General features: G+C 35.8%; 1 protein-coding gene across 1 annotated transcript; it reads left to right on the top strand.

Annotated features, from left to right (window-relative positions):
* The first annotated feature begins 9,500 nt into the window (after positions 1 to 9,500).
* On the top strand, positions 9,501 to 11,127 carry LOC141480714 (uncharacterized). Its single transcript, XM_074171064.1, has 3 exons — positions 9,501 to 9,991; positions 10,051 to 10,272; positions 10,330 to 11,127. Exons 1-3 carry the CDS (start codon positions 9,821 to 9,823, stop codon positions 10,723 to 10,725), a joined length of 789 nt encoding a protein of 262 aa, XP_074027165.1. The 5' UTR covers positions 9,501 to 9,820; the 3' UTR covers positions 10,726 to 11,127.
* Positions 11,128 to 13,066: the final 1,939 nt, after the last annotated feature.

The raw sequence follows: 13,066 nt of genomic DNA, 5'->3' as shown, positions 1-13,066 counted from the left end.
TTGGATCCCAAAATGATTTTTGAATCCAACATTGAGAAGACCGTTAATATGTGTAATCGTTTATTGGGTTTCATTATAAGAAATACAAGACATTTCAGAAATGCAAAAACACTTCTTAATCTATATTACCTTTATGTATATAGTCGTTTGAACTTTGCATCTGTAGTTTGGAGTCCACAATATTCGATTTACCAACAGAGAATTGAAAGTGTTCAAAATAAATTCGTCAAACAATTGACATGTCTTTAATCATCTTATCTTACAGATAGAAGAAAAATGTCAGACATATTAATGCTGTACAAATTATTCAATAAACATGTCGATTGTCCTACGTTGATACAAAATTTTCATTGAATACAGCTTGCAGAGACTTACGAAACCATGATCTCTTTGCAACCCCATTTAGAAAAACCAATTCAGGAAAAACTCTCCTTTATGCAGAATTGTCAGATCCTTTAATACTCATTGCAATGATATTCAAAAACTGAGGTAGCTTTTCCTTAGATTTAAAAAGTATGTGAAATCTATTTTTATTTATAATTAGTTATCGGTTCTTCATATACTGTTTTTTCAATTTTTTGTTGATATTCATTACTATATAGTGTAATGTACTTAGCATTTATATTTTGTTTACTCATTATCTTTCCTATGTAGAATGAGGATATTTTTTGGATTTATTCTGTTTGTATCCCTATTTGTGAAATAAATAAATAAATTATCTTCAGCAATATTTTCTGCACCAAGGGTTCAAGATGAGTTTTTGAAACTCCTCTCCATCCTAATATACCGTATGTTATATAACCCTCAGCAAGAGCAAAGTATACAATTTTCTTCTGTTTCAGGGTTAGAGGGTTCTTAACTTGTCTGAATTTATATAGGACAAAATATAACTTCTTTAGCGTCATGTTTTTGTGCATTCCACACCTTGAATGTCTATTTATTTATGATGCTTAGATATTCCATGTGCCAGACGGAGGGTATTTTAAACTCATTTTGTATCGGAGCTGTGACAGATTTGGTAATGTCAATTTGTAGGCGTAGAACGGTAAAAATAATGGTTTTTGAAATTCATTAATGATTATTTATAATCGAACCAGTCCCTAATGAAGGCTACGTTTGTTTCTACTGTATACTGTATACTGTATACTGTAGAATAAGGTGCTTGACATACATATCAAGCCAAAAGGTTGATTTGAAAAATAAAATTATTCACTGAAAAAATATTTTTAGTGAATAATATTTTTATATATATATATATATATATATATATATATATATATATAATTTTTAATTTCTTCTTCTTCAGGTTTTTCAGGGATTTTATATCATTTTATATAATATCAGACAATGTAAGTCTGAACTGATGAAATTCATCATGAAACATTGTCAATCTCCTTCACAAAACATAGAACTGAAAAGTAAAATTTTTTTTAACAAGCTTAAAACAATAACGAACGAAAAATACTATTATTATTGTGAAAAAAATGTGGGCGCTTTGTGCCATATTTTTTGTATATCAAGCGCCCTTCGCTTTTTTTAAGCTCATTTAAAAAAAAGTATTTTGAACTTTTCAGTTCGATGTCCTTTTAAAGCGTGTTTTTTAGTTTTTTTAAACTATATTCATTCAATTGAACAAACATACGGAAAATCAAATCTTTCTCTTTAGTTCAGACTCAGAAGAAGAAACAGTAATTGACTATGTTTTGCCTTTCTTCCCATGTTGCCTTCATAGATGTTCAGTGATGAACATTTCAATTTCCGGAATTACAGTAGCCTCAAGCGTTTTCTGATTATTTTCAAGCATCAGTCTATATAACAAGAACGCAGCAATGTAACAAATAGACAAACACGGCTTCATGCATCCTTCATTCGAGTTACCCAAAAACATTGTTGCAATTTCCAAGGGAAACAACCGAGGATCATCTCCATCTCCTACGGCACAACAAAAAGCGTCTCATATACAGCGCATCGTAGAGAAACTCGAAAATGTTCGTTGTTAGTCTCCGTGAAATATTCCGAGCCATTAAAGTGCTCATTTTCGAGACATTGTTTCACGTTACAAATTTCATTCGGGTTTCAACTTACTAATTGAAGTAATAATAAATCTCCATTGCCTCCCCGGCTGAAACAGAGCTCGACACGACGACGGGCTCTGCGCCGTATATTAATCTAGCTTTCATGTGTGTCGGAATCAGGTAACTGTCACCATTTGCAGCAGGAGCGCTCTATGAACTTCCTAGCTCGGTTCGGAATTTGGGAAATGCTCGCGTCGCGCGTCGAGAGGAATATTCTGGAGGTAATGAACAACAAAAATCGTCGTAGGTATACTATTTCGATTTGTTCTGGAGGTGAAGGAGCATGGAAGTGCATGGCAGATGTTTTTTAGAAAAATACAGCAACCGCAATCTCCTTAATAATAATGATAAATGTATTTATTTCTAATAATCGCAAAAATATACAAAAACAGAAATAACGTGACCAGTAAGATGGATTATGCCAGACAGTATGGCTTAGGTATTCAGCGGAAAATGACCAACTCCCGCCAAAACGGTCATCTCCCACGGAACCAGTGAAGCGGAAAATGGAAAGCGGGGATAAGTGAAAGTACTCGAACGACCTATAAATAGTCATCTCTCGGAGGAATCAGTCCAGTCATCACCCGAAGACTATTGTAGATACTAACAATCGAAACGTCGTGAACTAACGTGACTTGGAATCTCTTCACTTTTTATTTTTCTTTTCTTCATTCTTTTCTTTATTTTTATTTATTCAATTGTTCTATTTTTAATTGTATTTTATTTCACTATTATTTCATTTACTGTTTATTTTGGTTAATATAATTCTTATTTTCAGCTATTCATTTTCAATTCTTCTTTTTTAGTTGTTTCAGGGATTTCAAATCATTTTATATAGTAGACAATGAAAGTCCGAACTAGTGAAACTAAACATGTGTCAACAACATACTAAATTTTCTTTAACTTGGGAATTTTTCGTTGCTGAACGTAACTTCCGACTGGACTATACGTGACCAAACAAAATCCTGACGATACCAATCTACATGAGATCCAAGATCGTCAAATGCATCCCTAAAAAGTCACTGTTTGATGTGGCTTTTGGGCTGGTGGCGTCATTGGTCCATATTTCTTTGAGAACGACGTTGGCCAGGTTATCACTGTCAACAGCGAGCACTATAGGTCGATTATTACCATCTTCTTTTGGCCTTAATTGGATGATCTAGAAACCACCGACATGTGGTTTCAACAGGAAAGCGCTACATGCCACACAGATCATGTCACATCGGATATTCTACAAGAGCGATTTGAGGGCATGGTCATCTTACTTGGAGGTGCTGTGAACTGGCCATCGACATCGAGCGATTTTACCCCGTTAGACTTTTTTCTTTTCAAGTTGCAGGTGTATGCGAACGAGCCACAAACCACAGCGGTGCTCGAAGCTAACATAACACATGCCATCGATCAAATTCAGCCTGATTTATATGCCAGAGTCATGGAAAATTGGACGTTTTTGGTGCGCTCTACCCATCAAGGGGTCTTTCAAATGAATTGAAAGTTCGATGCTATCCCACACACACTTTGTTTCATTTAAATTCGAAGATAGGAAGCGCTTAATGCATAGGTTCAATTACAACAGATTCTATCTCGAAAAAAGGTTTCGTAAATGTGGAGTGTTGATGACTTTAGACGAGTTCAGGACTTCACTACTGTCTTGCACAGACTGAAAGAGAATCTGTAACTGATTTTTGCTGTATGAATAGAAGCACCTGCGAAAAGTTTCTCTCTTTCGGACGTCATTCGATTTCCATTCTGGTATCAAAAGATTAATATGGGGCTTCTGTGCTGAACAGCCACTACACTGCGACCTTTGCAGATCTATTGTGTATGCTCTCATGTATGCTAGAGTTCCTTGTCTAGGCCCGTCCTTGTAACTAGATTCCATAGGCCAGACCTCAAGTTCCCCATATATTGAGAGGGTTGTGGTTTTTCCTCCCCTGATGATGCAAACCTCATCCTTGACAAACCTTCGCGATAGCATGGTATGTGTACGGAGGTTTCCTCATCCTTTTGGCAAAGCCTGCATAGGGCTGTGTCTGCCAGTCCGATGTTGTTCATGTGTTTGTCGAGTCTACAGTCTCCCGTTAATAGCTCGACCAGAACTCTAGTTGATCGCCTATTCAGACTTTGTAGGTACTTCTTGAATTTTGGCGATGGCTCTTCAATGAACTCTTTGGCCTGTCTCATACCCGGCGCCTTATTCCACCATTTTTGAGATTGTTTTTCCTTCCAGTTGCTGTTAAAAGTTTTTCGCACCGCTTTTGCTGTACCACAAAAGGGTTCTGGGCCAATGGAAGAGCGTCGTGCTCCTTCTCGTGGTAATGAATCAGCCTCTTCGTTGCCCTTGTATTCTGTGTGGCCTTGTACCCAGGCTAATGACAGTCTGTTTTGACTACCTATTTCTTGTAGCTTTTCTAGGCAGTTCCAGACCAGTTTGAAATTGACCAGCATGAAGCAGGTCAATTTCAAACCTGCATGGAGCAGGTCAATTTCAAACTGGAGCTTTTATAGCTGCTTGGCTATCAGAGTATACTGCAATAGCCTTTTCCTTAAACTCTTGTCTTGATAACTCTTCTGCGCAGTGACGTATTGCTGCTGTTTCTGCCTGGAACATCGTCACTTTTTTACCTAAGCTTAGTGAGACTTTTGTCTTTGGTTTAGTTATATAGATTCCTGCTCCTACACCTCCTTCAGTTTTTGAGCCGTCTGTGTAACAGGCAATCTCTGCATTTATTGGAGGTCCTCCCTTCCATGCCTCTCTGCCTGTTATAATTGTTTTGAAGTTTTTTCCGAAGCTATACTGGGGAAGCATCTCATCCGATGGCATTCCCATTATGGGGTCGTTTTCCAACTCTTTGTTTAGCTCGTTGTACCTCTTACCGTGCAGCATGCTTATAGGCATTTGCCCTCTGGTCAGTCTACTGATGACTAACCTGGCTTCCCCTTGAATATATAGATGTAGTGGCGTTAGGTTCAGCAAGACTTCTAATGCGACTGTTGGGGTGGTTCTCATAGCGCCCGTGGCAGCCAGGCAAGCTTGACTTTGAAAGCCACTTAGCCTTCTGATCGCCCCAGCCTGCTGAGTCTTTGGCCACCATACCACCGAGCCAAATGCTATCATGGGTAAGATAACCCTGGTATATAGCCATATGGTATCAGAAAGGAAAACAGTTATTTTTCTGGAGACATTCGACGATTCTTAGTGAGTAGAAATGTTGAAAGGTGGATGTTTAATTACATTTCAGATTCTGTACAATGTTCCAACTTTTTATTGTTATATGAACAAATGTTCGAACAATGTGAGCTACAACTTGCTGGGTCGAAATGATGCAATAATGTCAGTGTGTACATCTTTCATTCGAAACCATATCCTCTTAAATTTCCAACTACAATTCTATTTCTCAGACGCCAACGAGTAAATACCACAAAATGTCGTAGAGGAATCTAAAGCCCTCCTCATTCCTATGCGAATTGCTGAAACTTTCATTAACATCATTCTCGGAAACCGAAAATATATGGCTCTTTCAAGCGCAAGAAACGGATTTTCTCGAAAGACTTCTTCATTACAATTCACCGTATGACCGCAGATAGACTGATCGCAAATTGCAATGAATATCAAACAAGTTTCCAACACAATGAAACACAATAAATTTTAGGCTCTTCCGAGGGTGGTTTTTATTTGTACTCGTACTCCGAATTTGCAATGAATCTTTGCACTGAATAAGATCGAGACAAAAGTAAAGAGGGAGATCATGGTCTATCTTGACACTTGGAATAGCGGCAAATATGAAAAGAAATATTTAATTGTCATATTTTTGGAGATTGTTGCGTAACTTGACAACTGTATTTGTTCATTATCAATTATTCTTGATTGTGTTTTTTAGAAGAGTGCTGCTTTGGTTTCAGATGTAGGAAAATGTTGTCTGACTTCACGTATTTTGCTGCTAAATATTGTAATTGAAAGTATCCACAAGTAAAATGTTTTGAACTATCGTAGGATCAATTTAAGAAAGCAGGATTCGAAGAGAAAACAGTTTTTTCTGGAACAATATTGATTTTTCAAATATAATCAGTGGGCATACATAAAAACTGGCAATAAATCAGATCATCTGAAAGAACAGTTCGTTAATGTCGGCCTCAATTCCCTACACGGTAGGTTAATAGACTGACACCCAAGATTGGATGAGGTCCTATCTAGGAAATAGGTCACAAACAGTGATAATCCAAGGTGTTCACAGTAAGTCCTTGGCCTGCAAGCAAGGAGTTCCACAGGGGTCTATACTCGGACCACTGATTTTTCTTATTTATGCGAACGACTTGATACAATACCTAAATGGTTTTTTTAAGGTACATATAGTTGCATATGCAGACGATACAAATGTTCTAGTCACTGATCGTAATGCATTAGCACTTGCAGAAACAACAAATTCCATATATGAGAAATTAATGAAATGGACTGATAAAAATCGGTTAGCACTAAATATAGGCAAAACAGCATCAGTAAAATTCTCACTGCAGAACACCCACCGGAACTTTCAAAATATATGAAGATAGGTGACAACCCACAAACAAAAATGCTAGGTCCAATTCTAGATCATACGGTCAATTGGAGTCCTCATATGGATTCACTATGTAATAAACTACGAAAGAATTGTTATGCACTGAGATTTATGTCGAATCATTGTGGAAGGAAGGTTCTCCTAAATCTGTATTATGCAACTATTGGCTGTCACTTGCGCTATGGAATCTTGAATTGAGGTATAAGCTCTTCTGCTGAATGAGTATTTATTTTACAAGAGCGCGCGGTCAGAATAATCGCTAATTTAGGATGGTGACACTCATGCAGAAACTCATTCAAAGAGCTGGAAATACTCACAGTTGCTGGTCTGTATATATACAGTGTCACCATTAAAGTGCGCACCATATGGGAAACTTTTTTTTCGAAATGTTTCAGTGAAGTTTAACTTCGGCACTTGTTTGTGCTTTAAATTTAACTCAAAATGATGCGGCCAACTGCGACCCACTGACGTTCAGTGTTCGTCAAATTAAACTTTTTTTTTGAAAAAAATTGAAGAAGTGCATTTCTAGATCGAATTTAACAAAAAGTAACTTGAAAAAGTTGTGTCTACGGCAATTTTATATAGATATGCCCAATTTTATGCAAAAAGGATAAAGTTAACGTTTTGCTTATTTTTGATAGATATCCCCTTTATTTTAAAAAACAAGTTTGGTTGATTGTCATCAATTCATGTATACATAACAAACTCATCATTGAGTTTAACTTTTCTGATAAATTTTTACTTACACGGACATTTTTAGAGAGAAATTAAAAATTTGCTATAAAAATTTTTAACATGACTGGTGCAAAGTTTCAATCACTTGGCAATTTTCTTAAACAAACCTTTGATTTCGAAAAAGCAGAGGCAACTGAAAAAAAAAGAAAATGATTTCAATAGAACTATTATTATTATAAATTTTAAACAACAATAATATTTTAGAAAATACAAATGGCTACAAAAAATTACTTATTGATCTAAATGAGGTTGTCAAACACTTATAGCCTACATTTCAGTATGTCGTCCTCTACGTTCAATACAAATTATGGTCCTTCTACTGACATCTGTAACTCTGTAATAAATCGGGGATTTATATTTGCACAGCACTCGCGAATGGTATGATCCAGATGTTGTATGTTAGTAAATGGTCTACTTCGGTACACTTTTTGTTTCAGGTAACCCCACAAGAAAAAGTCTTAAGGCGTCAAGTCGGGTGATCTAGGTGGCCAATAATGTTCCCAGTTACGTCCAATAACTTCGCCTCTGAACATTAGTTGGAGGGACTGTTATATAGCAACCGTGTGATGTATTGGTGCGCTATCAAGCTGATACCATAGGTCGTATTTGATACTTGAAGGCATATTATCTAAAAATTCACTAACCTCATTATTTGAAAGGTTGAGATAACCGACGGATGATAAATTTTCCCTAATGAAAAATGTCCCAATTATTTGGTCGTTAAGTATCCCACACCATACATTAGTTTTAAAAGAATACTGATCACCATATTCAACTGTGAAATTGGGATTTTCTTGGGCCCACCATCGGCAATTTTGAAAACTTACCGTTCCATTTGAAGAGAACGTTGCCTCATCTGTCCATAATTTTTTTTACCGAAACTTTACATTTTCTTCTCTCTCTCCTTGAAACCAGAATGAAAACCCCAAACGGACATCAAAATCTCGTTCTTTCAATGTGTTAATAAATTTTGGCTTGTAATGCCAAAATTTATTCTTAAATAAATTTTTTTTAACACTTTCTCTCTTATAATCGGTATTTTTTATAATATCGGTAATGCTCGTCTGCCCGTGTTCAATAACTTTTAAACAAATGTTAAGTTGGGCCTCCTCATCATATTTACTTGGAGTGTGCTTTTTCTTAAATTGGTTTCCTACGGATCCTGTTTCTCTGAATTTCAACATTATCCTTGACACAGTAGTATGTTGAACATTTTTTCCTGGATGCCTGGATGCCTGAATAGACAACATTATTGCAACAATAACTGTTAAAAATTTGATAAGTAAATCAACAACATGACACTACCATAGCATGCATTTTGTTTGTCAAGACCTACTTAAAAGTTTTATTCAACGTGATTAAGCATCCTCACCGCCCTAGTTAGTGTTTATAAATAATCCGTAAATAATGAATATTGAAATTTTAATGTAATTTTAACTCTAGTAATTTTATTAATACTTGTTACAGTTTTTGAGTTGTGTCTGCTTTTTCAAAATTGAAGGTACTGACGTTTGTTTAAGAAAATAGCCAAGTGATTGAAACTTTGCACCAGTCATGTTAAAATTTTCATAGCACATTTAATTTCTCTCTAAAAATGTCCGTATAAGTAGAAATGTGCACTTTAATGGTGACACTATATATATATGTGAGAAGAAGAAGAAGATGTGTCTCTACGTTTATAAGAATAGAGAAAAATTTAGGGCAAACCAACAAGATCACCCATACGCAACTATAGCTAGCGGGTTGCTGATAGCGAATCCTCACCAAACCTCTCTCTATCAGAAGAGTCACCTATATCTTGGACCCAAACTATATAACAAGCTAGATGTTTCAATTCAGGACACAATGAATATCTGCATATTTAAAAGATAATTGAAATAATATCTCATTGAAAGAAACTGCTACATCATTGACGAGTTTCAATAGTTACTCTCGGTAAATCTGATAACATCAGAAATTGCAATTGGAAGTTTTTATTAAAAAATGACATCATTATCATTTCTAAAATTTCTAATAATGTTATTCATTCAGAATTTGATAAACTAATGTGCCATTTTGCGGATGCACCGAAAAAAACTGTAGTTTCATCTCTATCCTCAACATAATAGTTATTTATGTATCAAGGGAATTAGGAGGGCCTTAATTACCGATGGCAAAGTTTGCGTCCCGAGGGCCTCTGGCCCGAGGGACAGCAATTGCCTGAGGTTATTAAGGCTCATTAATTCCCGTGGTACATAGATAATTTTATTTCTGACCGATTTCAATAAAATTTTGTTCATTTTTTAAACGGAAAAATGTACCAATTCATTACCTTCCCGGTATATTTGAATCAGGTACCGTTGATTATAGTAGAGTTTTCTTGTTGCTAGGTTGTTGCTATGTTACTTGTTTATAAACAGAACTTTGTTATCAAGCTGTGTTTGCGGTGAAAACGTGTTTTCTACCCCAAATATAATGGAGGATATTTTGAAAAAAGCTGAACAAGCAAGAGAATCATTAATTCCATCGAAAAGTGAAGCCGTATACCAAAAAAAATACAAGATATATCTGGACTGGCTGACACGGAAAAATGTTATGCCAAAAGATGTCACTGAAACTGTATTTCTGGCATATTTTCAAGAACTGGTAAGGAATATTCTATGTTTTTCGGTAGATTTGGTAGTAATTGTGTTTATTCGTTTCAGTCAGAAACGTATAGTCCGAATTCTTTATGGACTAAATGGTCAATGCTAAAATCGATGGTGACTATACATGAGAAACGAGATATCACCAAGTTCAATGAACTACAGGCTTTTTTGAAACGGAAGAGTAAGAGTTATAAGCCGAAAAAGTCTGCTGTTTTATCTCCTAAAGATGTTATCAGATTCCTAAACGACGCTCCTAATGATATTCATTTATTGCATACGGTAATTTTTTTCTTATTTTCCTTTTTGTGTGTATTTATTTCCTTTTTTTTGTTATAGGTTGTTTTGATTATGGGTTATTTTGGAGGATGCAGAAGTCAGGAACTTTTGAATATGAAGATATCGGATATAGAGGACCGGGATTCCGTTATGGTAGTGAACGTACCGGAAAGTAAAACTGGTGTATCGAAGAAATTTACAGTTGTGGATGAAAAAGAGTTCTCCGCTTTGCCTTTATTAAGACTTTATATGTCTTTGCGTCCTAAAGGTATTGAACGATTTTTTATGAGCTTCCGACAAAATAAATGTACATCTCAGCCAATTGGAAAAAACATGTTTGGGAAAATCCCCAGCAAAATCGCAATGTATTTAGGATTGCAAACTCATCTTCCTATACGGGACATTGCCTTCGTCGCACTTCTGCTACTGCTCTACTCAATGCAGGAGCAACTATGACTAACTTAAAAAGACACGGAGGTTGGAAAAGTTCCACGGTGGCGGAGGGGTATTTGGAGGATAGCATCGAATTGAGAAATAAAACGGCGCGTATGTTGTCTACTTTGTCATCAGAAGAGGCAGGTACCTCGACTGTAGTGAACAGAAGCTCCAGCCACACAAAAGAAGAAATTGTTTCCAGTGGCGGAAGTAATTTTCAGGGAACATTTCAAAATTGTACATTTATTATTTGTAATGACGTGAATAAATAAAATATGGTTCAGTTTTCATTTCTATTTATTTTTACTTGTGAAAGGTAGAGGGAATTATAAAATCTATAATGTCCCAAGGGAGTTATGACCCTCTTTATTGATAGCGTAACTATGACGATATAAGCTTATAATATCCCGGTCAGAAATAAAATAATTTCCAGCCCTCTTTCATATATTCTGATATCCCTTAAGTATTTTGAAACAGAAGAAACAAGAAAGTTGAACCACTTCACTCCGCCTTTTGCTTTTGGGAATCGCATTAGAACTTCCATCCTCATTGTGAAGTGGAAAATAAAACCCGGCCATATTAACATTTATTTCCCAGCAACTCCAGAAGTTCACTGGCTGCGAATATCACCTTTTATCGCCCGCCGAGCTCCTTATCACACATGTTTTGTTTTAGAATTCCTCGTACTCCTCCGACGAAGTATCCCATTTTCGCGCTCACTTGAAATTCAAGAGAGTTGTTGGAAATTTTTTACTCGAGAAACTTCGCCGTAACATCTTGTATCTGCCAGAAGTCCGAAGAGGCCGATCTAGAAACTTTTTTCCGTATAATGTCGGCGTTATCTGCCTAGAACAAACTTATATTTCTCTGTCCGAAGCCAATTTCCTGCGGATTCTTCGCTAAGACAGCTGAGATTGTGGAAATCCAGCAGGAACGGTTGGGATCTTGATAGCTGGTAGTGGCCACAGCAATTAACACTTTGTTTGGAGAAAAACGATTCGTCCTGAGATTAAACTAACTCGTCTTTTATCGGGCTGAACCCTGCCGTAAGTTATTATTTCCATTTATGGGAGATTTTCGGATAGCCAGTGCTATTAATTGTATAAAGAGTCGCCTTAAAAAGTTTATTGCCTGCCCGGATGGTTTCTGTGGGAACAAGCCCACATCAGTCTTTATACTGTCATGATCAAGCACTAGCAGAAATATGGGTTGCAAAAAGCAGCAATAACGGAAAAAGCAATTTATGAATCGGAGTAGGAAACGAAGATGGGTGGACTAATATTTTGTTATCATCAAATATCAAGAAAATAACCCCATATGAAATCGTTTCTATCCCTGGAAATAGAATTTTGAAGGACGAAGTACAAATACACTACAACATTGCTGGAAAGTATGAAAACGTTAAGGGGTTATGGTAAAATGATTTACATCCATGATAATAATTATTCAAATTTTTACACTATACAATTTTATTAGGAAGGCGTTTCATTGAACAGTAGCTTCATCAGTATATCAAACTATTCCACAATGCCTTTCAACTAACACTAGGTAGTTACAAAACTCAGATAAATGATTGATTCAGGTGAATCAGGTGTATTTCTAAAAAACAATTAGATAGATAGATAAATAGAAAGACATTTATTGATCATACACCAATTTACATTGGACTGATAAGTCAAAACAGAACACTGTTAAAAAAATAAAACAATAAAAACCCTTTAGAAACATTTTGAATCCAAGCAATAATGAAAGTAGGTAGTAGACAGTCCGTAATGAATTCTGAAATACAATAAAATGCCCTAGATAATAGATAAAATTTCAAGTTTGTTTTGAATCTGAACAGGTTTGGCATTATATAGCATGTTAAAAAAGTTTGCCGCAACATATTTTGGGGATTTTTTATTAGTCGAGTAGTTGGCAATTTCCAATCTGAATTGGTTTCTTTGACGGGTACTGGTGGACATCCGCATTTTGAATAAAATGGTTTTTATGAATGTAGGCGAATATTAATAATTCATGCAAACAGATAATTGTGAATGTCAATAAACTATAATATTATGACTGATAGAAGAATATACCAATGCCTAGTAAACGCTCATGAGAGCTTCTTCATTTAAACAACTCTTTGAATTTCTCAACACAAAGAAGTGCTTATTCATGGTGAAACATAGTGACTCAATGCATTTGTCCCATTTGAGGTTTTCGTCGAAGATTGTACGCAAAAAGTTGGAGCTACTTTCAAATGTGATTGATGAACTATTTATATACAGGTTTTCACTGATGGCTCTTCCCGTAGTCGATATGTGAAATTGAATAGCAACATTTTTCGAATAGTTTATTATCAAATTGTTTTTCTGACACA

Source organism: Leptinotarsa decemlineata, unplaced genomic scaffold (assembly GCF_025532065.1).
Source record: "Leptinotarsa decemlineata unplaced genomic scaffold, Ldec_3_MD MMD2_tig00000008_RagTag_RagTag, whole genome shotgun sequence".
In the NCBI taxonomy this organism is placed as follows: Eukaryota; Metazoa; Arthropoda; class Insecta; order Coleoptera; family Chrysomelidae; genus Leptinotarsa; species Leptinotarsa decemlineata.
The sequence above is the reverse complement of the archived record's forward strand: the minus strand, read 5'-3'. Positions and strand labels throughout refer to the sequence as shown.